The 25160-nt window shown below is 41.0% G+C and overlaps 4 protein-coding genes across 6 annotated transcripts in view; 3 read left to right on the plus strand and 1 right to left on the minus strand.

Annotated features, from left to right (window-relative positions):
• The window catches only part of dnajc17 (DnaJ (Hsp40) homolog, subfamily C, member 17), a 33491-nt gene extending 32502 nt beyond the window's left edge, over positions 1 to 989 (minus strand). The window contains exon 1 of the mRNA XM_039785375.1: positions 726 to 989. Coding sequence (XP_039641309.1) covers positions 726 to 806 — 81 coding nt within the window. The 5' untranslated portion in view covers positions 807 to 989. The remainder of the gene's footprint in view (positions 1 to 725) is intronic.
• Positions 990 to 7602: 6613 nt separating this feature from the next.
• Positions 7603 to 13146, plus strand: inf2 (inverted formin 2). Its single transcript, XM_039786350.1, has 5 exons — positions 7603 to 7818; positions 10820 to 11221; positions 11839 to 11954; positions 12188 to 12347; positions 13109 to 13146. Exons 2-5 carry the CDS (start codon positions 10825 to 10827, stop codon positions 13144 to 13146), a joined length of 711 nt encoding a protein of 236 aa, XP_039642284.1. The 5' UTR covers positions 7603 to 7818; positions 10820 to 10824.
• Positions 13001 to 19064, plus strand: LOC120549429 (inverted formin-2-like). 3 transcript variants are annotated; one of them, XM_039786347.1, is made up of 17 exons: positions 13001 to 13142; positions 13357 to 13523; positions 13677 to 13809; positions 14075 to 14668; positions 15128 to 15273; positions 15381 to 15442; positions 15545 to 15647; positions 15768 to 15853; positions 15974 to 16074; positions 16182 to 16252; positions 16341 to 16448; positions 16542 to 16612; positions 16734 to 16854; positions 16950 to 17114; positions 17355 to 17457; positions 17577 to 17729; positions 18025 to 19064. In XM_039786347.1, the coding sequence occupies exons 2-17, from the start codon at positions 13434 to 13436 to the stop codon at positions 19002 to 19004; spliced, it is 3087 nt and encodes a 1028-aa protein (XP_039642281.1). In that variant the 5' UTR covers positions 13001 to 13142; positions 13357 to 13433; the 3' UTR covers positions 19005 to 19064. The 3 variants fall into 3 exon arrangements, with proteins under 3 accessions (XP_039642281.1, XP_039642280.1, XP_039642282.1); XM_039786346.1 differs by having other exon boundaries at positions 13003 to 13142; positions 13382 to 13523; XM_039786348.1 differs by lacking the exons at positions 13001 to 13142; positions 13357 to 13523; positions 13677 to 13809 and adding an exon at positions 13830 to 13968.
• A 1670-nt stretch (positions 19065 to 20734) lies between these two features.
• adss1 (adenylosuccinate synthase 1) lies at positions 20735 to 25078 on the plus strand. The gene is made up of 13 exons (XM_039786349.1): positions 20735 to 20996; positions 21949 to 22051; positions 22144 to 22206; positions 22303 to 22353; positions 22448 to 22514; positions 22668 to 22775; positions 22857 to 22938; positions 23021 to 23147; positions 23267 to 23421; positions 23993 to 24117; positions 24301 to 24398; positions 24505 to 24654; positions 24904 to 25078. The coding sequence occupies exons 1-13, from the start codon at positions 20808 to 20810 to the stop codon at positions 24954 to 24956; spliced, it is 1371 nt and encodes a 456-aa protein (XP_039642283.1). The 5' UTR covers positions 20735 to 20807; the 3' UTR covers positions 24957 to 25078.
• Positions 25079 to 25160: the final 82 nt, after the last annotated feature.

The raw sequence follows: 25160 nt of genomic DNA on the forward strand, positions 1-25160 counted from the left end.
ATCTTCTCAGTTTTACATTATTTCAGTGGAATATCTTAGAGTTTTATTTTTGGACTATAATTGGTAATACAAAACAAGCAATTTGATATGCAAAATTGTGACTGCCATTTTCACTTAATTTGACATTTCATAAACCAAACAATTAATCAGTTATTCGGAAAAATAACTGGCAGATTAAGTGATCATTAAAATGAGTTGGAGCCCTAGAAGACTGACGCAACGTCGCTACCAAGTGGCCTTTTCGGTGTATCACACCTTTGCGATTCAGACAACCGGTGTTTCTGTCTTTTGCTACCTGGGTTCTCGCTGGACCTAGAATGTCAGTCCTCGCTTTACTTACCTGGCGTTTCTCCTTACAGAGAAAAATACTTGGTGGCTATTATACACGCATACACGATACAAACACACACACACACACACACACACACACACACACACACACACACACACACACACACACACACACACACACCTACAAGCTCCATGGTAGCAAGCTAGCTAATATAGTTAGCCTATTTGAAGGCAAAATGACACATAACATTAAGTTACTTACAGTCTCTCCTTGTGCAAACACAGCTGCTTTAACATTTAACGGTAGCTAACACTCGGATAAACTATCTGCCAACACAACATCCCCCAGCCTGTAAAGTAAAGGCATACTTAGCTAGCTACACTATTAGTTATCTAGCTAGCTAACTAGCTTGACAGCTAGCTTATTTACACACCTCTTTTGTTGTAGCAGTGCTTTCAATACCAAGTAAACCATACAGGTCCATCTGTAGGATATCCTTGGCCTTTCCGGACATTTCTGTCAATAACGAGCAACGGTACCAACACAGAAAAATAAGAAATGTTAACGTTTGGCTAATTCAGCGGTTTGTTGTTGTTCCCGTTCCAGGCAGCATGCGTTTAACGTCTTCGACCTTTGAACTAGGAAGTCCACTGCAACCTGGGAAATGTAGTTGCTGTTGCTGTTGCTGTTGCTGTTGCTGTTGCTGTTGCTGTTGCTGTTGCTGTTGCTGTTGCTGTTGCTGTTGCTGTTGCTGTTGCTGTTGCTGTTGCTGTTGCTGTTGTTTTGAGCATTTACCATAGCATTTATATCGAAAAAGGTTTTGTAAGTCTTAACCTTTTTAACTCGTTTTAACTTATTTGTATTGTCTTTGTGGGCTGCTTCAAATTTGTTCCAGGTGTGAAATTGTATTATAGTATGTTTTATCTCTGCCATTAAAGGTCAAATCTTTTGATTTTATAGATCTGCATTGTGTTTCTGAACCAGTCGTCTAAAATGTAGGCCTATTAAAAAAATCAAACATCATGATGCTGTTGATTTTTGAAGTTGTTAACAAACAATTATAATTGGGGGTAAAAAGGACTATGTATTGGCCTTTATTATTAGGCTTTTTTCCTCACATTTTTCTCACATAAACCCATTTACAATAACACACATATTTACTAAGGATCCTCAAATTAAATAGTTGTGAAATGTTATAGCGCCCTTAATATATCTTCTCTATCTATATAAAGGGCACTAGTTATAGGTAGTGCCCTATATTTAGGGCAATACAGAGTGCTCTCTGGTGGACAAATTATGTAACAGCAGCACTGTCTCTAAAAATGACCTATACGCTTTCAGTAGGCTATTTTGCATATATGTAAGTATTGCAAAACTGCCAACATAAACGCCAATTCTTATATATCTGTGGTAAGCCAATATCAGCTTATAACAGAAGCATGACAATGGATCAGTCAGGTTCTAGTTCTACAGGAAATATTACAACAATTTACACCTTTGTTTTTATTTTGGGCGTTTTCGGATCCAGGGGCCTGTTTCACAAAACCAAGATAAGGGATTAAGCCGGGATTTCCCAGTTATCCTGGATGAATTAAGCCTTGATTCGGTTTCACGAAAGCGGAGGCACATAAATCACCATGGAGATTTATTCTGTACAGCTAGCCTGCTCCTGACCCGGCTAACAGTCAGGATTTATTTAATCCTGGAGCCTTTTCTGATCACCCAGCAGTGGTTTTACCCTATTGTTATTATCAGCCTGGATTAAAATACAACAGGTGCATATTGATGTTTATTTAAGTACTGTTATTGTGACCATTATTTTTTTATTTATAATTATTCATGTGACAGTCATTGTTACTGTTATATTGCTGTATGAAGACTGCTGTTCATATTGTTGTTAGAAGTTTGATGAACATATTATGGCAGTTGTTGAGATAATTAGAAAAAGCTGATAAAATTTCAAATGTGTTTTAAATGAATGTTACTAAGGGCAATACATACAATGCTGTACATTTCTATAGTTGACCAATACACCTTGAATTATTTTAGTTGATTAATTTTTTTTTTATTCTTTAACAATAAGGATCATGTTTGTTCCACTTCCATGTGCATTGTATTTGGCATTCTTGGCACTTTATGTTAATTTATGTTGTCCAGTAAACTGGGAATATAATTTGGGAGGATTGTACAATTTAAGAACATATCCTAATTGTACAATCCTCCCAAATGATAGTCTTAGTTCACTGGACCAGTAACTATCTAGTGATGTAGGCTACAGTAACTGTACACTCATGTAACAACAGGGAGAGGACACCTCAATGGTTTTTGACCTCATATTTGGGGGGATATAACTGATGAATACACTGTTCCATTCATGTTTACAGTGTGCATGGAATTTATCACTTAATTATCTTCATAGTTTCTAGATTTTAGAGTCCAATTTCTTCAGTGTCTTTATTTTCTATGTCCATATATACAGGGAGCAAGGCATATGTAGAGAAGGAAATTCGGCCTCTATAAAAAATAAAAAAATGAAACGCGAGAAAAAGCGTGGCAGATAATAGCGGACCAACTGAATGATAGTCTAAAAATATACATTTATGAACTACTGATCTTAACTGAAACCATTCAATGAGTCACTCTCATCTGCAAAAACGAACAGTTGTACACTTTGCATTAAAAGCGAGCAGTGGAAGTTAATATGGAAACTTATATTTTAGCCCATGAGAGAGAGGGAGGAACAGAGTGAAAGAGATATTTACGCATCATATTCTGGCGTTGTAGAAAATTGATCTTCATGGTAAATTTCCTGAGTAACATTATCTTCTGCTCACTTTTAAGGCAAAGAGTACAACTGTTAATGTGTGCAAATGATTAGTAGCCTAATCCTTGAATGGAATGATTATGACGGCTTCAATTCAGAGCCGTGGTCAGTTAATGTATATATTTAGGCTACAATTACGCATTCAGTCGGTCCGTGATCGTCTGCTACGCTTTCTCTCGCCGTTTCATTACAGCGGCCGTGTTTCTTTTCTTTTTATACAAATAATGTGTTTCACGTCGTCATACTTCCACAAGAAGCTGCTGCTCACTCTGTATAAAGTATGTACAATGCGTATTCTCCATTTTGGCATCAGTAAATCTGTGATCGACCTCGCGGTCTTTTGAGGAAAGCCGTGGACGCACATCTATCTGAATTACTTCAGCCTGGCTCAACCTAGTCGCTCCTCCTCAGCCTGGCTTGGCCTTCGTGAAACGCACCAAGCCAGGATGCACAGATTAGACTAGGTCAAGCCTCGCTTTATCAGTTATCCTGGATTTATATATTCTGCTTTTGTGAAACAGGCCCCTGTCCTACGAAGCAAGATCAACATGTCCTGGATCTCTCTCAGTTATCCGGCTTCACCTAACCTAACAACCGCGGTCCCGCATAATCACGACGCTGGTTATCAACTAGTTCAATCAACCCAGGGTTTCCTAATCCAGCGCCGCGCGCGTTCACATAAAAGAGGCGGTGTTTGCGCACCACGACCAATCGCAAACATCTACCAGAGCCGCATATATAAAAAGAGCAAATTATAATTCTACATAAATATGAAGAACACAGACTCGGTTTTACAGGGAAAACGCAATACAGTCGCTGCTTCCTAAAATAGGAAGGAAAGCTGACACAAAAAAAATTGCCGATCACGCTGTAGATGCGTAAATTACTCTTATCAATCACTTTCCCATCAGTCAGGACCAAGATCTGACCATAATTACACTTGTGCCTTCCATAAACTGTTGTTGCTATAGCCTATTATTGCAGTTGCAGCCCTGGCAGTGGGAAGCGATTGTGGGAGCAAATAAAACATATAAAAACATAATTCAAACCGATGTGCGCATTGGCGACACACAGCTCAAGAAGCCGACAAATAGCCGATATGTAATTCCCTCCCATTAAAATATATATATTTCATAAAAATACCCATCAGGGAATGTTAACGGGGTTGTCGGTCTCTAAATGTTTTAACTTTTATGAGCGTACACCTCTTTGTCTCTCTCTCTCTCTCTCTCTCTCTCTCTCTCTCTCTCTCTCTCTCTCTCTGTGCACCGAGCTCCCCCTGATCTTCTAAAGAACGGTGACGCCGTTATCAATCGACCTATTGATTGGTCAGTAGGCGGTGCTTTTACACCGGTTGATCTCTGATCTCCAACTTAACCTGCTCCCGACCAGGTTCAGCATGAGTTACCACGGCAATTGAACCCGATAACAACTGATGCACCGTCGTGATACAGAAAATCCTGGGTTGAACCTGAAGTTAGCTCGTTAACGCCAAATCCTGCTTCATAGTACAGGCCTGCAGGCCTCAACAGTGTAGCCTACTGGCTTAGCAAAGAACAACAGTTAGGCAAAATACCATGGCCACAAATGTTTATTTTCATTTTAAGAAACACTGTAATAAACAGAAACATTTTACATTCTTTATTTTGTTTTGTTTTTTGTTTACCATATCTCATTAGATGTGACATGCTTCATATATGCTTCAAATATGAAGAAATGTATATATCATCAGTAGCTAAACATTGATTTTGTTATCATTAACTTAAAAAAAAACGCTCTCTGATTTTATTTGGTTTGAAAAATCACAACTGAATCCATCCTGTTTTTTGGATCAAATAAGAAAATAAGCAAATGACCAAACCGAGTTTAAAGTTTTGAAAAACCCAAAGGGCAGGTTTGATCCAGATCAAATTTAAAATCAGATTATGTGATCTGATCTTAGTTCAGAATCCCTCTTTTGCTTTTGAAAAACCCATTTCCAAGATTTGATCCAATCTGTGATCTAAAATCCCACTGGATTACTTTTGAAAAACTGGGCCCAGGGGATCACCTGTAAGACAAGGAATGCTTAGTTGAATACTAATAACAATATTGCTTCGATTTGAAGGAAGGAACAACACAGCTGTTCTGATGAAAGCACCTTTTTTTCCATCACTGTTATCACTACACAGCAGTGGTGAACAAACAGCTAGCCATTCTAGCCCAAAAAGCATATCAACATCTAGTATCTCACACAAGGGTCCTTGCGATGAAATGTATACTATTTTCATTTAATAACCCTAATGAGACTTCCAAAAGAGAGATGAACTGGTGTTTTTGTTTTCCGGATATGGGACTGTCTGTGGTTTAGTGATAACTCGGCCCCTGTTGTAGCATTTCCTGTAGGCAGTGGGATCTATAGTGATGCAGAATCAGGAGCATGTCCTGACATGTCTTAACAGCTCTCCTTTTCTAATATATATATATATATATATATATATTGGTAAATTAAAGGTTATGAAAAAGCTCTATGTAATTTGCAAACATTTACTACAGGGTGTGGGCAAAAAGATGTTCATCCTGAAGAGCTGTATGGCCACATTACTCCTGAACATTGGGTAATTTGTAATGACCTCATTTCAGGATACCTTGGACAAACATAGAACTAAATCCTATAATCACGACACACCCTAGAGGTCCATATGGTAAAAGGTTTCGCAGCCGGACCAGTAGATTAAGGGTCAGTTTGTCCTTAAACCATAGCAATCAAAAATCCGTTGTTGTGTATAAATGTATTATACAGAACAATTAATGGAAATCATGTTGACTTTGACTTTTAAGAATTGGGAGCTTGAGTCCAACATGAGCCTGTTCAACTAGCTCAGCAAGAGAGTTGTGGACTTTGATGAGTGCATGATATTTGGTCAATAGCTTTTGTTGCTCCATTTAAACAAAGCAGTCTCATGTGTAGCCATTATTCTCACTTTGACATGCTGGAAATGCAGCTACAGTAGGCTATATATCCTGCATATTATTTGGTGTTGTAACTTAGTAGTACCCATGCTGCTTGTTTCTCAGTACTCTAGTAAAAGCCGCATTTTCCTCTGGATAAACAAAATATCTTTGGCTCAGGGGACCTAAAGCAGCACGACAATACAGCTACCGTATAGCTATGCTTTTCTCGGAGGTAGTGAAACTCTAGCAAGCTAAATAGCCTCAGGTCACAGTACTACAATTTCTTAACAAAATATCCAGAGATCCAAACAATATGCCGTATTGTCACTCTGACAGTAAAGGTTTTCTAAATTTATAACTATATGCATATACCAAACAGTGATAAGAGAAATAAAAAATATAAAAATAATTATAAAAAGCTAATTAATTAAAAGCCACAATAGCCATGCTATATTTGTTGCTTCATCTCAACTTGCTTACCTTGTGTGTTCTTTAAGTGTTTTTAGTCACAGTAACATTTAGGCTCATTTTGACTCTTAAATTCAAGATATTTAAGAAATGACTGAATTATTATTACCATAGTCTGTTTGTCATGTACTGTATATACTACAAGTTGCTGTATGCCCTCTCATCCCCTATTTCTATCAACGAACTCCTAAAGCCATGTAGATGAATCACAGAGGAACGATGAAGCCTGGGTGTGTTTAGAATCAGATTGTGTCTGGATCTTGGATTCTGATCATTAGGACCAGATGTGAAAATCCACTGAAAAAAAGAAAGAGAATTAGTCTAGACTGTAGAGAACTAAAAGTCTAAAGTCTAACTAAAAAATTGGGAGCATGTTCTAAACGCCCCACAAGGCTTTTGAGGGCAATCATACAGACCCATGCGCCCTGATGGTTTGGACATTGTGTCTGTAGTTATCAGATAACACTGTGACAGGCATCGTGTATACTGTCAAAAAGATTTTGACTGACTCGGAGAATTAAGGACCCAAGTTAATTTTCCGCCAGCAGGGACTGTCGCCCGAGGTCAGATCCAGCTGATGGGATGGGGAGTGTGGGAGGAGGGCCCACAACCACTGGCTGCATTCAGCATCACAAACAGCTACAAGCCAGAAAACGGCAAGCAACATTAAGGCCGGAAATCAGACAAAACTGCCTTGAAAATAAAACGCTGACCATAGAAACCCCTTTGAGTATGAACGTGTAATGGAACATATTTGGATATATCTACTTTGATTTATGTCATTCCTCCAGCAGCAGTTATTTTCAGTTTAACTGTTGCTAGTAACGCCCTAGTAGTTGTTAGCAAGGCATAGGCCGATGTGACCAATAAGCGAATAGGCTAATAAGCGAATATTAACATCTAACATAGCCTACCTTCGTTGGAGCGTTTTCTGTACTCCATTCATAATAGCTTTTTGTTCATTTGTGTTGTGTTTAGGCCTAGGCTACTTGATAAATGAATCCTTTCGGCATACTGCACAAGCTATCTTTTATTCTGAAAGTTCTGACCGGATGTCTTAGCTCAGTAATGTTGCTGTCTTGACACGGTCAGATCGCAAGTGAGTTAGAGAGGGCCGTATCGATTGGAACCATCCGCATACCATACAGGGTCTGAGGTGCTACACTGTGCCTAAATTTGAAGGGGTCCAAGTTTAATTTGTTGGCAGAATAAAAGGGATGACTGCAAAGCGCTCCCCCATCTGAAACACACCAGAAGACGCGGTTCTTCACGTGTCTTCATATTTATGGGATAAAATCAGGTAAGGTGTCATAGTCAGCTTAATAGGTGATCAATAACGATGCAACAGGACATTAAGATGTGACATGTCTAGTAGAGAAAGTACTTAATCATAAGCGTTATCATTTTGTTTTTCTGTTGTCTTTTACTCGCCCACAGTGTGAGGTGACCAGTCCGGTAGCGTATAGGCTATACTTCCCGTTATGCCATGCCCCCTGGTAACGTTATGTGGGGAAATCGCAGTGCAAAGTAAACATATTGCATTCATAATGTCGCTATTTCAGATCCGATTTATTAATCATAATGGACCAATGCATAACGACAAAATCGCCAATTCTAGTGTCACAGTCTTATGGATCCATCCTGGAGGTGGTAATAGACTGTTCCCTCAAACCTCCTTGCCTCGGACAGAATAAAGAGGAAGACGGCGGTGAGGGGAAAAAAACACAACCTGTGTTGCCAAAATCCACTTGAATTGAGGATTCCAGTTTTAAGTCTGTGTGTTGGAACACATGTGCTGTCACTGTTTTGTTAATATGCAGATGTTATATCACTCTGACAAGGGCTGAAGGAATCCGCAGACAGTCTGGGAATACAGAAAACTACAACTAAAAATGACTGCAACTGCTAAATGTGCTTGTAGACTTTGGCATGTCGGTCACTCCCTTAAATAGCAGAGTAGAAGAGAAGGAGGTTAGGATATCAGTTAAATGTTACCAGATGTTCTATGTTGTTTTAATTGCTCTGCAAATACTAAGACTTTATGGCATCTCCAAGCATCATATGTGTTGTTGTACCATGAAATCCACTGTAAAAAACATAATTGAATAATACCCAACCCATCCTTTATCTCTTAACTATATCTGGTATTTCAGTGGAAACAACATGAGAAGATCGACAGTAAAAATGCTATTTAACTTATTCCCTTTACCTGTTTATTAGTGCTGATTTGCAGAGAGTAAGATAACATTAATTATGCAAGCTTTGCATATGTCTCAGATGAAATAAATCAGTGGAGATGTTTCTGCATTTTCACAAGTGTCGATGCTGTACAGGAACAGTGGGCTGCTGCGTGGGCGGTTTAACCAGAGGACAGATGAGTAGGTTTGTCCTGTTTGCAGTGAATCAGCCTGCTATTAGTGGTAAATGTGGGTAGATCTGGCAGACAAGATTGGAAATGAAAGTTGCAGGTATTTGAGGAGTGCACGAAATAATGGGCAAATGTTATTTTTTTCCATTACAGTTGAACTTTGAAGCTGCTTGGCATGTAACCCACAAGGACAAAATACCTTGGGATAAAATGAAACTTCAATTTCAAAAGAGGAACATGAGCTGTCACACCCGCATGTTTATCTCATGCCAAGTTTCCTGTCCTGGGAAAGTCCTTTCCTTCCTTATGAAAAGTTCCTGTATGAAGTGTCTAAACTGGAGAGTCCAGTGTATGCACACTATTTTCTCACAATGTCTTAGTCATACGTATGGCTTTGCAGGGCATGAACCAATTCTTCCTCAGTAGCTTCACAAGTGTCCACGACTGTGAAAAATTTCCCTAGATTACAAATGTCAACTTGCAACTTTTGTTCCTTACTCACACTGTACATGAAGGCCAAATGTACTCCTGAAGAAAGTGTTTAACTGGTTTTCTGGCCACAACTCTTATTAGCCTGAAAGGGGGTTGTGGGGGGCAGGGATCATTCCATCCATTTTGTGGCTGACACAGCTCTTTGAAGAGTATTTGAGAAGGCCTATTGTAAAACCCCATTGTCTGTCTGCTTGCTGCTACGGTAACACACTCACACTGGCAGCAGGACTAAAATGCCGCAGTCAGAGCTGACAAATGCTTTGCCAGATTATGTGAGAAAAGAAAAAGCCTAATTTTACCTTGAGTCTGTTGAGCGAATAGTAAAACAATTTGTCAGATTTTTCACGGTCATTACTTCTGCGAATTACCTTTTGAAATAGAGAGACTTCCAAAATTGGATTTTTACTGTGTTTAGTTTACTGAGCTCCTAAAGCACGAGAACCAAAATGAAGCGGAAAAAAGCAAGATTTCTGAGCAGGGCCTTACATTGTCTATAGATGGTAAAATAGAGGACTTGTAAAAGCTATAATTCCTTCCAGGCTGGCAAATGCACTGAACAAAGGATTGTGTTTGTTCATGCTCATCACTCAATGCCTCATCTGTATCTTACGTTGCCAAGTGTGAAATCAACAACAGGAGACAGAAAGAACCACTCACGCTTGTTCTTTTATGCTGAACCACCTAATTTCACAACTCCAGCAAAGAGAGAAAATATTTTTAGACTTCTGGAGAAGAATTCCCCCTTTTTTTGGACTGAACCCTTATCCTGTTTATCAGAGTGGGGACATGTTTATACTAGTAACATGCATAGCAGTGGATAGTTTTTAGAAGCTCGGTTGTTAAACAGCTTGGTAAAAGAGGGGACTGTGCTAAGTTATGCCAGAAAAGGGCACTTGTGGAATCAACGTGTGTAATCATGTCAATGTCAGATATGTTGGTATGATGTTTGTGAAATGGTTCTCCTGCACAGTTGCTTCTGTGTATTCGTTTTTCACAAGTGTGCATTGTGCATGTTTTCCAGTGTTTATATCCCAGTAATGAGCTTAAAAATACATGGATTTATATGGTAAATTGCAATACGCACATGTCCAGACAACATTGAACCCGGCTTTGCAGAGAGCTGACAACGAGTCTCTTCCCTTTCAAGCAGGATTAAATAGGAATGTTTGGCAGAGCTGTGACTGGATGACTGACATATCTTTTACTCTTCCACAAAAGTGCAGAGCTATCATTTCCTATTCTGCTTTCCTTTCTGATAATGAATATAATGAATAATGGCCTGCTTGTCTGGATAGCAATGAAAACACTGTATACTGGGCAAAATCATTGGATATCGTTGCAAACAGACGCCATCTGCAGTCCAAACAAGCAGAATTTTCTTTCTGAGATATACACACTAACACTGAAAAAACTGAACATGATTCCCATCTCTCCTCCACAGCCATCATGTCGGGGAAGTCAGATGGGAAGAAGAAGTGGGCGGCAGTCAGGGGACGCCTGGGCTCCTCGCAGGACTCAGATACACAGCCAGAGGCCAACCTAGAGAGTGCTGATCCAGAGCTGTGTATCAGACTGCTCCAAGTTCCCACCGTGGTCAACTACTCCGGGCTAAGGCGTCGCCTGGAGGGCAGCGACCAGACATGGATGGTCCAGTTCCTGGAGCTGAGTGGGTTGGATCTCCTCCTGGAGGCCCTGGACCGGCTCTCGGGCCGGGGATGCTCTCGCATTGCCGACGCCCTTCTGCAACTCACCTGTGTCAGCTGTGTCCGGGCAGTCATGAACTCCTCTGCAGGGATCCACTTCATTATAGACAATGAAGGATACATTCGGAAGCTCTCCCAAGGTTGGCCACCCTTCATTTTTGTGAAGAATCATCCATGTGCTGCACTCATTTCCCCATGTAGTGTTTCGTATGATTATGTCCCAGAGTTGTCTCACACATGAAAAGAGTGGCACAGGTGCTTCAGAAAATACTTTAAGTATACTAAACAATTTGATCTAGATATTTAAATTAGCCTGTTCTTTCAAAAGAAAGCCATGTTTAAGGAACAGTGTTTTGTTCAATTAACTCACATAAGAGTCTTTGACTCACTGTGCCGAGCTGAATTTTCCAGTTCCAGCTTTATGTACGGAGGTGAATCATTAGGGGTTGCTTCCCAGTTGTGAATATTGGATTTCCCCACCTCTGACACACACACATACACACACACACACACACACACACACACACACACACACACACACACAAAACACAAAAAAACACATTATATTTATATTATACAGTACAACGCAATATCTTCAGAGGGCAAAGTTCAAGTTAAGTGGCTGAAATAAAGCATCCTGCTTGGGTCTACACACAAAGGGGAAAGAATAGAGATAGGGAGTTTTGCTTTAAGAGAAACTGATGGAAAATATGAGCGCTCGACTTGTACTGATGTGTGTGATCATGATTCTCCGCAGCTTTGGACACTTCCAACACCATGGTGAAAATGCAGGTGTTTGAGCTACTTGCTGCCCTCAGCATGTTCTCTACAGACGGTCATCGCCTGGCACTGGATGCCCTGGACCACTACAAGGCAAGTAGATGAAAATGTAGAATTCATACTTCTAACTATTTGTGTATTTTTTTTTGAAAAGTTAAGTTGTTGCGGTATTTACCTCACATGATACTACATCATCACTCTGAATGATACATACCATAACATTGCCCCCTAGTGGTGGGTTGCATTCACAGGCATCATAACCCTGTGAAACCACAATGTTCCTCAATGAAGATGATGACTCAAACCGACTTTGATTTCCCCTTCAGGGCGTGAAGACGCAGCAGTATCGCTTCAGTGTGATCATGAACGAGCTGCAGGCCACAGATAACGTCCCTTACATGGTCACACTCCTCAGTGTCATCAACGCCCTCATCTTCGGGACAGATGACCTCAGGCAGAGAGATAAGATGAGAAAGCAGTTTATCGGTTGGTTCTCCATTCAGCTGCTACTTAACAATGAATCAGGAGTCTAGAGTCCCATCATAAATAAGGTCACACTGTGGTCTCCCTGAAAGTAAATGCAGATGGGAAAGCGGGCCATCAGCAGGAGCTCTATTACAAATATCTCTGTCACTGGGTCTGTCTAAAAATAGGTCTAATGGCCTCATTCTCACTTTGACCAAACGCCTGAGAACTAAGCAAACCTTAAGTGTATACATTGTATATTCATGCATTTTACACCATAACTAGTGACTATCAAAAGTTTCAGAAGAAAAATGTCATCACTCTTACATTAATTAAATCACACTGACCTAATGAGATTTTGATGAAAGTTGGCCATTTGAATAAAAGTCACTATCCATCCTTTTTATTTATAGTGGATTGTTCTTTCTTATGGCCTGTGGAGTCTGTCCCAGCCCTGGAGGCTTTTCCTATGAGGCATCAGTGATAAGCACTGAGCTACAAAGCTGCCTGTCGATCACCACAGTCAAGATAGTTTGACAAATATGTCATATTTGCAGCTATATAAACCATCATAAATTCAATAAAATTGCCACCCACCACATTGGACCAATCAGCCATTTGTTTGGCCACGCCTCTTGTGTGATTGCTCACCTGGGACTTCCTGCCACTTCCTTCAAAAACTAACATATGCCACTGTGGAGAGATGTGTGACACATTTGGAAGCTAAAACTACAGATTCTTAAACAAAACAAAACCAACTGTGTTTTATTGTTGTCTTGCAGCGCTCCAGTTACTTGATATTCTGCCAAAGTTAAGGTGAGCCTTCTGTTGTTCACATTTCATTTTGTCAGTTTCTTAAGTCTCTAAAGCAGATTTTATGCAACAAGTGAAGTTCAAGTTTGGGGTCATTTTAAAGTCCATAATCATGGATGGTGCTATTTGTGTCCATTAATGACAGTAATTGGAACCCTTGTCGTTGCTTTTTAAGAACTGAAAATGGCATTTAAGTGCAATGAAATGTCCCCACCAGTGACGTGTACGTGTGTGGTGTGCAGGGAACAGGAGGATGAAGACTTGATCATTCAATGTGAAACTTTTGAAGAGACGATGGCTGAAGATGAGGAGGAGCTGCTGCGGGTCTATGGGGGCATTGACATGAGCGATCACCTCGAGGTTTTCACTACGCTCTTTAACAAGGTGAGCCCGGACTGTCTGACTGAATGCTTTTTATTATCATGAATCAATGTCTGGTTACAGTAAAGAAAATACCTCCTTATTGTCTTTCTGATTTGAAACCGATTTGAAAAGTTTTTACAACATGACAAGCCCTCTTAATTTGTGCATGTGCAGGTGAGCAGCTCTCCAGCGTCTCTCCAGCTGCTGTCCATCCTGCAGACGTTGCTGGTGCTGGGGCCCGGCCGTTCGGATATCTGGCTGGCTCTAGAGGCCATCACTAACCGAGCCATACTGATAGCCCAGGACTGTGAGTCAGCACTGAAGCAGCAATACATTTGCTTTAGGTCAACTCTCTGGAGAGGCTAATGGCTAGCTAATGGCTTCCTCAGTGATTCATGTGTGAAGTGGAGTGCTTATCCAGGAAAAAAACGACCACAGCCATGAAATGGAGACAGCTGTTGACAGGGTGGCTGAAAGCTTTTATTTTAGCGAGAGAAGTATTTTCAAATGGGGTTCATTCATGTGTGTATGTGTTTGTTTTTTTTAAATTTATTTTTGGATTTGTGCTCCAGCTCAGATGGAGTCCTGTGAGAAGATAATGCAGCGGCTGATGTTTTCCAAAGGCAAGAGCTGTGACGGTCATCATGAGGTGGACGGGCAGCTCGTGAAAGTAGATAAGGCCGTGCAGACTGACCTGGAACATCAGGAGAAAGAGAAAAGCATAACATCCTCTCTGAAGCCAATTTGTGCCTCTCCTCCACCACCACCACCACCACCTCCTCTACCCCCTATGACAGGTCCCCCGCACCAACCTTTTAACCAGTGCTCACCACCTCCTCCTCCTCCTCCTCCTCCACCGCTACCTGGAGGGTTTGGTGGACCCCCTCCACCTCCTCCCTTGCCTGGAATGCCACCACCACCACCACCGTTGCCTGGCGGTCCAGGCATGCCACCCCCACCCCCACCACCACCCCTACCAGGAATGGGTGGCGGACCACCACTACCACCTCCCTTACCTGGCATGCCACCTCCACCTCCCCCTCCCCCAGGCATGATAGTGGCTCAGAGTAGCCAGGCCTTGGGGTGCGCTGCACCCACAAAGGCAAACCGATGCCCCACCCTGAGGATGAAAAAGCTCAACTGGCAGAAACTCCGCACTGTTACTGGTGAGTGGATAAAACATTCTTGTGAAGGCTGAAATTAATTCAACCACAATTTGTCATTTACATGACAAAGGCAGCAGCCCTGGCTGAATCTAATTTCAAGAGTGTCAAGCCGACTTTGAATATGCTAAATCACTTCTTTGCCTGCATCCGTCAAGATATTATTAACCCCTTCAGGCCATTTTGTATGTTTTTTAAATGGAACATTATAGGAAATGTGAGTGAGGACATTGGCAGAAGGCATCTGTGTAGAGAAAAGTTGATGGGGATGGAACATTGATATGAACAGAACAATTATTACAAATTTGGGTGTTATTTAATGTGGGTGTTGGCAGAGGATTCCCCTGACTTTTGAGAGAGGGAACATCACTGTCAAATGAATTTTAGCCATGATAGGATGTTGATACAAAATGGAGCGACATGAGCTCATAACAGGTTCCTCCTTTTCCTGCGCGCACACAGATGGTCACTCCATGTGGTCATCAGTTCAGAAAGCGCCTCATCCTCGGGAGCCAGACTACGGCAGTATCGAGCAGCTGTTCTGTCTCCCGGTGACTGAGCACAAGGACAAGGGGGCAGCTGCTCCTGTCAAGAAGGAGCCTAAAGAGGTGTGCTTGGTCAACACTCGACACAGCTCCTCAAAGCTGTAGCACTCAGAACAAACGCACCTGATTATCAAAGCTGAATAATCAATATGCCTCTCTTTGTCCTATAGATTACGTTCATTGATCCAAAGAAAAACTTGAATTTGAACATATTCCTAAAGCAGTTCAGATGGTAAGATGTTGCACATTATTTTTTTTATTATTATCATTATTTATTTTTTAAATATAGTTTGTTCCATTTTCCAGCTCAATATTTTTCATTTTCTCTGTCCAGCTCAAATGAGGACTTTGTAGCCATGATTCAGAATGGGGATCGTAGTAGGTTTGATGTAGAGGTGCTAAAACAGCTTCTTAAGCTCTTACCAGAGAAGCATGAGGTTTGTACTCTTTAACAATTCTCCAGCTTTACCTAGAGACTTGTTTGCACTTATATCTCCTATCAAGGGCCCACTTTATAATGGCAAATGTCTGAGTTACTGTCTTGTGCTTTCACATAGATTGAAAATTTGAAGTCTTTCCAAGGAGAAAAAGACAAGTTGGCAAATGTTGACCGCTTCTACACCTCCCTTATCACTGTGCCATGGTAACGTTTTTTTTTTTTTTTTTTTTTTTTGCACCAGTTATGTTTTTTAACTTTTTAATTATGTGCGTGCTTGCTATTCTCATACTTTGCTACTATTTACTTTCTGGCTTGTTTCCCTAGTTATGAGTTGAGGATTGAGTGCATGTTGCTCTGTGAGGAGACTTCATCAGTGGTGGATATGCTCAAACCTAAAGTCAAGCTGGTGGAGGAGGCTTGCCAGTGTAAGTAAACCCTAGACCTTAAACTGTATTCACATGCATGCAGTCTTCATTCTTTCTCAACTTGTGTGTATATAATCAAATTTAACACCATGTAACAAATCTCACAGCTCTCAGAAAGAGCACGCTCGTGCCCAGTTTCTGCAAGCTCATCCTTGACGTTGGCAATTTTCTCAACTATGTAAGAACCTTTTCGATCTAATGTATATTTTACTTTTAAGCTGACATTTAGACAGAGCTTGCATTTTTAATCCTCAGTCTACTTCCAGGGAAGTCACACAGGAAATGCAGAGGGGTTCAAGCTCAGCTCTTTGCTCAAGCTTACAGAGACCAAGGCCAACAAGAGCCGCATTACGCTGCTTCATCACATCCTAGAGGTACACAAAGTGGCACACAGCTGCCATAACTATTTGTTCTCCCTCTGTTCTGAACCCGTTTTAATTACCCACTGCATGGCTTGTTTTGCAAAGGAAGCAGAGGCCAACCACCCGGAGCTGTTGACCCTGCCAGATGATGTAGAGATCTGTGAAAAAGCAGCAGGGTATAGAAACCTTTTCATTTCTAATTTAGCTCACATTCTTTTTTTTTTTTTTTTTTTTTTTTTTAAATTTGTTCCTAGTGGATATCTTTTATAAGAAGATGTTTTACACTTTGTCATCCAGAGTTAATCTGGACTCTGCTCAGTCAGAGGCCACTGCCTTACTAAAACGACTGAATGAGACGGCCAAGAAGGTTTCCAACTCTGTCGAAGAGATAAAGGAGCAATATGCTAAAGTTCTTGAGGTAAGATGATAATCTCTGCTTTGCCTACAAATGGAGCCAAAATGTGATAACTCAATAGTGTTTTGGAAGCCCCCTCTCCATTTTCTCTGTGGCAGGAAAGTCTGGAGGCATGTCAAGCTTTAAGTGACCGGTTCACTGCACTTGAGAAGAAGAAGAGTGAGCTGGCTGTCTACCTATGTGAAGATGCCAATCAGCTGTCGCTTGAGGAACTTTTCGGAACCATCAGGTCTTTCAGAGGACTATTCCTCAAGGCACTGAAGTTTTTTTTTTTTTTTTGTGTTTGTTGTGTGTGTTTGTGTGTTGTGTGTGTGTGTGTGTGTGTGTGTGTGTGTGTGTGTGTGTGTGTGTGTGTGTGTGTGTGTGTGTGTGTGTGTGTGTGTGTGTGTGTGTGTGTGTGTGTGTGTGTTTCGGAACCATCAGGTCTTTCAGAGGACTATTCATCAAGGCACTGTGTGTGTGTTACTTTTTTGTTTGTGTCATCCTTACTTTCACGGTAACAGGAAAACAAAACTAGGAGAGAGCAGGCAGCTAAGACTGAGAAGAGGAAGAAGCAGCTGGCAGAGGAGGAGTCCAAGAGACAGAAAGGAGAGAATGGAAAAATCAGTAAGTTGTGAACAGTCCTCCTTTCTTTCAGAGTACTTGACATTCCTAACCAAAACAATCATTGGAATAGCATGTGTTTTAATGTTTTTTTTTTTTTTTTTTAACCTCTTTGTTAACAGTCAAGAAAGGCTTCGTACCACAAAATGACGGCTGCATCATCGACCACCTCCTGGCGGATATCAGGAAAGGTTTCAGCCTAAGAAAGACCAGGCCAAGGTGCGATTCGGCAAGCCTCCCTTCTAGTGAAATGCGTAGGGATACCTGCCCATCTGGTAAGGACAAGAGACTGTGGCCTCCATCCGCAGTTCCTCGCTCCGCTCCTGAGCCACTTAACTGCGAGCCACAACACAGCCTTGCTGCTTTATCTATTTTATTTGTGCTCAAACAACACTGCCACCTTGCTAAGCTAGCTCCGTCACTTAGTTGCTTTGTCGAGCTATATTAGCATTTGTTTGCATGCTGAGCAGTTTTCTTTTCATGCAGCTTTGCTCGCTATTTATAAAAAAAAAGAAATCACCCCATTTCAAAGCTAAAACTGGTCTCAATGGTACCTACTCTCCCCCTCAGGATCAAGTGTGACGCCTGTAGACGAAAAAGCCGTAGAAATAGCCGCCATATCCGCATCCAGCAAACGTCAGACAGAGGGTCACAAGGCCAGCACAAGCGAAATGAACGGCTTCGTCAGCCCATCAGAAGACACTCCGCCAGCACCCCGGAGTGGGATGCAAGAGCGACCAGCTGTACCCCCCGATGCACTCCCAGGAGAGCCAGCCATGACAATGCAGACACCCCTGGAAAGACCTGCGTCGCTGCAGGAGGAGCAACGCTCACAGAAACCTGCAGTATCGCCCCGAGATTCAACACAACCTCAGCTTATAGCGGAACACCAACCATGTCTCCCCACAAAAGGCTTTTCATTGGACTCAACTGAAACCAGCGCCCTCAGCCCATCTTCCCTCTCTGATTCTGACCTGCTAGAGGCTGCGTTAGATGGCACTTCCAGCCTGGTGTCTGAGAAGCTGACTGCTGAGGAGCCAGCGGATGTTAGCGTTAATGTTCCGATAAAGGAAAGTCCTTTACCTGATGCAGACAAAGTGACGCAGAGTAGTGCAGACAGCATAATGGCAGATGGGAAAGGTGAAACTACTAATAAAATAAACCGCTTAGCAGAGACTGTAGGACAAGAGGAGGGTCGAGAAGAGAGGAAATGCATTATTGTAAAAACGTCCGTGACTTCACTCGCACTCGGTGAGGGCATCGAAGGGTGCGACGTCCCAGATGGACTGCAATCAGAAGATCTGCCATCAGTGTCTGGAGCAGTGCCTCCATCACCCGAACCAAAGAAAAAGCAGAGCTTCTATAAACGAAACAAAAAGAAGAGTAATCAAGGTAACCAATCCATTAACTTAAATAAAGATCACGTTTGGAATGCTAGTCTCTTGATGTTTCTTAAGTGGAAATCCTTATTTTTTGTTTTTACTGTATTTAACATTTTATATTTTATGTTTGGTGTATTTTTGTGTGTATTCGTAAGTACTCTTGCATGACAACATACATTTTATTAAACAGTATGGATGCAATGTGCAGAACTTGATTTGCAGATTTAATATGGATTTGAAGCTATGGACAGTTTGTTTGAATGCTCTGTTTTCCATTCTGACTCTCTGAAACACAAGGTAACAGTGGGAAAGGACACACTAAACATAAAAACGGCTGTGTGTTGCAGTGAGGTAGGTTAAATCGATGGGATGGAAAACTGTAAGCAGAAACATCATCCTAATGAACTCAATCACCATTGCAGCTTTGTCCCAAATAACGTGTCATTTGTTGGTCTAACTGGAATCTGGATTTTTCATTTGTATCTGTTGTCCAGCTTTTAACACTTGTGCTCTCTTTAACACTTTTCCAACTCAGTTATTATCAGGCCCAAATCTTAACAGTATTTGACCAAATGCACATGTGTCTTGCGGTGATTCTAATGTCAGTCAAACCTGGGGAAAATTAACCTTGAAAGTACCATTTATTTACAGCAAATAATCCTCTTTAATAAGTGGTTAATTAATCTCCCATCACAGTTTGTGATCTCAAGCAGCCTTGCAGTTTGTGGAGTCATTGTGAAGTGAGTTATTTCATGAAAAGCCGCCACTTTTTGTGTCTCTTCTTCCATATTTTCTTGTCCATTCCCCAAATCTGCAACTGGGACTGTTTAACCTACTAAGAGTCTTGTGTGCTTCCTGTAAAATGTGCTTTGTTAATCTGACTTTGATGAAGGACGCTATATGTGATGCATTAAAGATGTTTTTCACCACTAAAAGAAAATCTTTTAAAATTTTAAAACCGATGTAGTCATGTTTGTAAGCCAAACAATCCTGTATAAATGTCTCTGCCCAAATGCCTTCTGAGCCAATCCTTTTTATCCTGATGGAAATATAAAAAATACTTTAAGTATTTTATGTGGATATATTTTGATTCCATAAATTCATTTTAGTCTTTGTTTCCATAGGTGACTCCAGAAAAAGGATATCAAGAGGAAAAAGAAAATGTTAATTTTCACGCAGGAGTTGTGAACTGGAAGGACTACAGTATAATTAATTGTGTGAGACTACATGAGCATTGATTCCTTCAAAGGGATGCAGAAGTCTTAAATCCAAGAAGGGTGAACGCATCTAAGGCTTGGATGTCAACGTGTCGCTTTATGTAAAGGAGTGAGTTGTAGTTTTTTTGTGTACATGAATGGTTGGGATTCTAAACTACTCAAAAAAAGTTGAATATTTCTTATGTTTTGTACAATTGTTGTAATATACAGTGACTGTTTTTGCTATATGCTTACCTGTAAAAAAAGACGCAATGCTGTTGGTGCAAGATATTTAATTTAACTCTTTAACTTGCTTGAAAATCATGTCTTAATTTCTTCATATATTATCCAGATGCTCTTTAAGAGGATACTATAAGGGCAAAATATAATGGATTGTAACTTTTAATGTTAAATATATTTTAATAAAAGTGAATTTACTGTTCAGCTGTTTTTTTTTTTTTAAATCAGTCAACCCATTTACACACATGGCGGTAATGAGGCAAACAATTAGAAAAGCTCTATTATGCAGTCTGCGTACGATAGCGATGTTACAATGGGCTTTTAATTGGTGAATCTACCTTCATTCATCCCTGTGAGTGCTGTGTAAAGACTTCTTCTCCTTGCTTAAACAGCCTTGGAGACAAGTCGCCCAAGCACAGCTACGCACTTCTGTGCGTCTGGCTCTGACATCATCGGCTATGAAGTTACAGATATGGCATTGCCCCTCTTGGAGACCGCTTAGTCTTGAGACGGGCAGACTAAAGCCACCACCGTCATGTCGCTCAACTGGTCAGCAAAAGACCACAAAAATATGAATCAACCCGCCGCTACCGGGCAGAAACGATCGCGCAACGACGCGGGGAACAAAGCGACGGTGGTGCTCGGTGCGCAGTGGGGAGACGAGGGCAAAGGAAAAGTTGTCGATTTGTTGGCGACTGACGCTGACGTTGTCTGCAGATGTCAGGTAAATGTTTTGATCCGTGATTTCAGATGAGCATTCACAGGGGCGTGTCCTTGAATTAGTGCTGAATGCCATTAACTGTCACTACTGTATCTGGCAGTTTGTTAAAGCGCAACAGGTGCTCAGGTTGAAAACGCTTGTTCTTCTGTGATCTGGGGAATACCCAACAGAATAAGTCCAATAAGTGGGGACTTCCTGGAAATTGTTATTTTGCTGAGCAAAATTGTTAGCTGGAAAACCTGTTTGAGTATGTACTGCAGTTTAATAATGGTGGACTTAATGATTTGAATGATGGGATGATTTTACACATGCCAAATGTCTTAATCATTTTGTGCAAGTACAACTTCTGAGCCTGATTTCTCTCTTTAAATATTGTACCCACCTCTAAACATAGTGTAAAGTTGCTCTGACTGACTCATTCAGCTGATAACAAAGAGATTGAATGTAGGATGCATTGAATTCATAATAAGAACAACTCCAGACAGAAATCAGAGGTCACTCCAGCACTGGGTTGCTGTGTGTGTGTGTGTGTGTGTGTGTGTGTGTGTGTGTGTGTGTGTGTGTGTGTGTGTGTGTGTTTGTGTGTGAGTTCTCTCAACTGACAGGACTAGCACCCTGCGTTCTGAAGGCTTGAGAGCCCCACCCACTGGGCTAGAGAGAGGTCACATTCTCAGGGTGGCTTGATATGTGAGAAGGCCAGGACTTAGCCAGGGGGGAACAGAGTGGTGAATCCACCAGCACCAGCCAAGTCTATTAAAATAGGTGCTGGAAAAGCTCTGTGAATTGGGAAGAGGGTGGTTTATCATAGTCTCACGAAAATAAGATGAGACATGTGTATGTGGCTGAATCTTTTGTGGCGGTCTTGGATGTTAAGGTCTTACTGTATTTGATTATATCGTCATCAAAACATTGACAGTATAAAGTATCACAATATGAACGCTGTTTTGATTAATAGGGGGGCAACAATGCAGGGCACACAGTGGTAGTGGATGGCAAGGAGTACGACTTCCACCTTCTCCCCAGTGGAATCATCAACTCCAAAAGCATATCACTCATCGGTAATGGCTTTAATATTCAGCTTTACTGAGACAGCATGATGAAGAATATTAGTGCAGTTGAGTCTACATATTCCTCTTCCTTGCTCTTGTAGGCAATGGAGTGGTTATACATCTACCCGGCCTGTTTGAAGAAGGCGATAAAAATGAAAAGAAAGGTATTTTAAGAAAGAATGAACTTCACACATAATGCGCTAGTGTAAATTAACGTTAGTGTGTACTCACACTAGATGTCATTTCTATTCTCTAACCAGGTCTGAAAGGCTGGGAGAAGAGACTAATTGTCTCAGACAGAGCTCACCTTGGTATGTACAGTATATGCAATTGTTTATAGAGGTTTACTTCATTCAAATAAGTACAGCCTAAGCGCGTGAGGCCTTGTTTGCTTTCTCTCCGCAGTGTTTGATTTCCACCAGGTTGTCGATGGCTTACAGGAAACTGAGAGACAAGCACAAGAAGGAAAGAAGTAAGGATAGGGGAGGACAGCCCTGCCAACATTTTGCCAAAAGATACTATGCCACAGTACACTACAGTCAGAACAAATTCCTCTACTTTAATTCCATTCTTTCTTTCTTTTTTTTTTACATCACTCACTTTGGCTTTTGTTTCATCATAACAGCATTGGAACAACCAAAAAGGGGATTGGACCTGCATACTCCAGCAAAGCATCTCGCACCGGCCTACGTGTGTGTGACCTCCTGGGTGACTTTAAGGACTTCTCTATGAAGTAGGGATCATGGGGCTATGCCAAACACCGAGACCAATACTATAACGTACAGTTGTGACATGATTCATGATTTCTTTTCAGATTCAAGAACCTTGTCCACCAGTTTCAATCCATGTATCCAGCCTTGACAGTTGATGTTGAGGACCAACTGAAAAAACTCAAGGTAGGTATTGATGAAACAGTGAGGAATTATTGTCATAACCTCCATCAACTATACATCTTTCTGTTTTCCCTGTTGGGCGCAGGAATACGCTGAGAGATTGCGGCCGATGGTGAGAGACGGGGTTTATTACATGTATGAAGCTCTTCATGGATCTCCAAAGAAAATCTTGGTAGAAGGGGCCAATGCGGCTCTCCTCGACATTGACTTTGGTACGGTCAGCAGCGATAAAAAATGGATTTTGATTTTAGCTTTTTTAAAAGCATGTGTTTTTGTTCATGGATCTGAGAAGGAGTCGGTGCTATAGTGACCTTTAAATTTTTCTCTTCAGGCACATATCCTTTTGTGACATCATCAAACTGCACCGTGGGCGGGGCATGCACTGGTCTTGGCATCCCTCCGCTGAATATTGGTGATGTGTTTGGTGTATCAAAGGCCTACACTACCCGAGTGGGAATTGGAGCCTTCCCAACAGAACAACTCAATGTAAAAGATTGATGTTACTTAAGGAAAATACTAAGATTACTATGACATGTAGAGGTTGTCGCGTCTTTGCTGTCTTGGCCTTCATATTTTATGAAGAACAGACACATGACGTGTTATGTAACTCACTAATGTTGAACTTGACATGTACAGTTTGTTTGAGATCATGTGGCTGACACACAGGCAACAGGGCTGGAATGGGTGTTCCCTGGCTGAGTGCAGCTGTCAAATTTTGTGAGAGACGGACTCAAACACTCTTTACCTCCTATTCAGGTCTCACATTCACACAGGGATAAATTTAGGACCAGAGTCCGGGTTCAGGATATATTTACTGTGTGAGCTAGAGTTATATTACTTGTCACGGGAGCTGACCATAGGGACATAGGTCAAGATGTTAAAAGTCAATCCCCCCCAGCCCCAGTAATGTTTTATTGTATTCAGCTGTGTTTATAACTAGCGCAGTGATTGCATATGTATAGGTTTCTGTGGAATTATTAAATTCCTGACATCATTCAAGTTCATGAATAATAAAGTCACATGTAGGGCTGTTTCTTTTTTCCACTGTTTACCACAGGCAGTAGGAGAGCTGCTGCAGACGAGGGGTCATGAGGTGGGTGTAACCACAGGAAGGAAGCGGCGTTGCGGCTGGTTGGATCTTGTCATTGTCAGATACGCTCATATGATTAATGGCTTCACTGCGTGAGTGGCTAGAACAGTTTAAGCAAATCATCAGGTGTTTTATGGTTGTTGTGTTTGAATATTGAAGCACATTTACCCTTAAAGCATACATTTTTTTTCTCCACCATAATATAATCATAAATCACGTCATAATGATAATAAACAGCACATGTTAAACCCTATTGCATATTACCTGTCCAACAGCATTGCTTTGACAAAACTGGACATTCTGGATGTGCTGGATGAAATTAAAGTTGGCGTCGCCTACAAACTCAATGGAAAAAGAATTCCCCATTTCCCAGGTAATTCAACAAAAAAAGCCATAAGACCCACAAACTCATCTGCTGTGTTTGATGACAGATAACATTTAGTTAAGATTGGTATTCATTGATTTTTTTGAATCCATAGCAAACATGGACGTTTTGCACAAAGTGGAGGTTGAGTATGAGACCTTCCCTGGTTGGAAGACAGACACGTCTGCAGCCAGGAAGTGGAACGACCTCCCAGCCAAGGCACAAAACTACATCCGCTTCATTGAGAACCACATTGGAGTTCCTAGTATGTTTGACACAAAATGACAAACTTATATATTGTAATTTTACTTTGCAGAGCACACAAATTAATATAAAAGAATTCAGATAATTAAAGGTCTCCAAATCAAAATAAATAGTAATGCAGAAACTGCATATATTCCAGTAGGTGGCACTATGTATTAACAAATAGCCATTTACCCATATGGATAGATATTACTTCTAAGGTTTGATCAACTTTTCTAATCTTTCTCTCTTTTTCTTTGTCTCTCTTTAGTCAAATGGGTTGGTGTTGGAAAATCCAGAGAGTGCATGATCCAGATGTTCTAAAGGGAAACCTTTATCCCTCCTTGACGGAAGCACTGATGATGTGGCATCTTTTCATCATCTAAAATGATTTTCTCCTCATTGTTTAATAAACAAAACATAAAGACCTATGTCACCTTTAAGCAGTGTTGGCTATGGTTGTTTTTTTTTTGCAGTCAAATATTCTTGTTCTTTTTTATTACAATTATTTGATTTAATTATAAGGTA

Source organism: Perca fluviatilis, chromosome 20 (assembly GCF_010015445.1).
Source record: "Perca fluviatilis chromosome 20, GENO_Pfluv_1.0, whole genome shotgun sequence".
Taxonomy (NCBI): domain Eukaryota; kingdom Metazoa; phylum Chordata; class Actinopteri; order Perciformes; family Percidae; genus Perca; species Perca fluviatilis.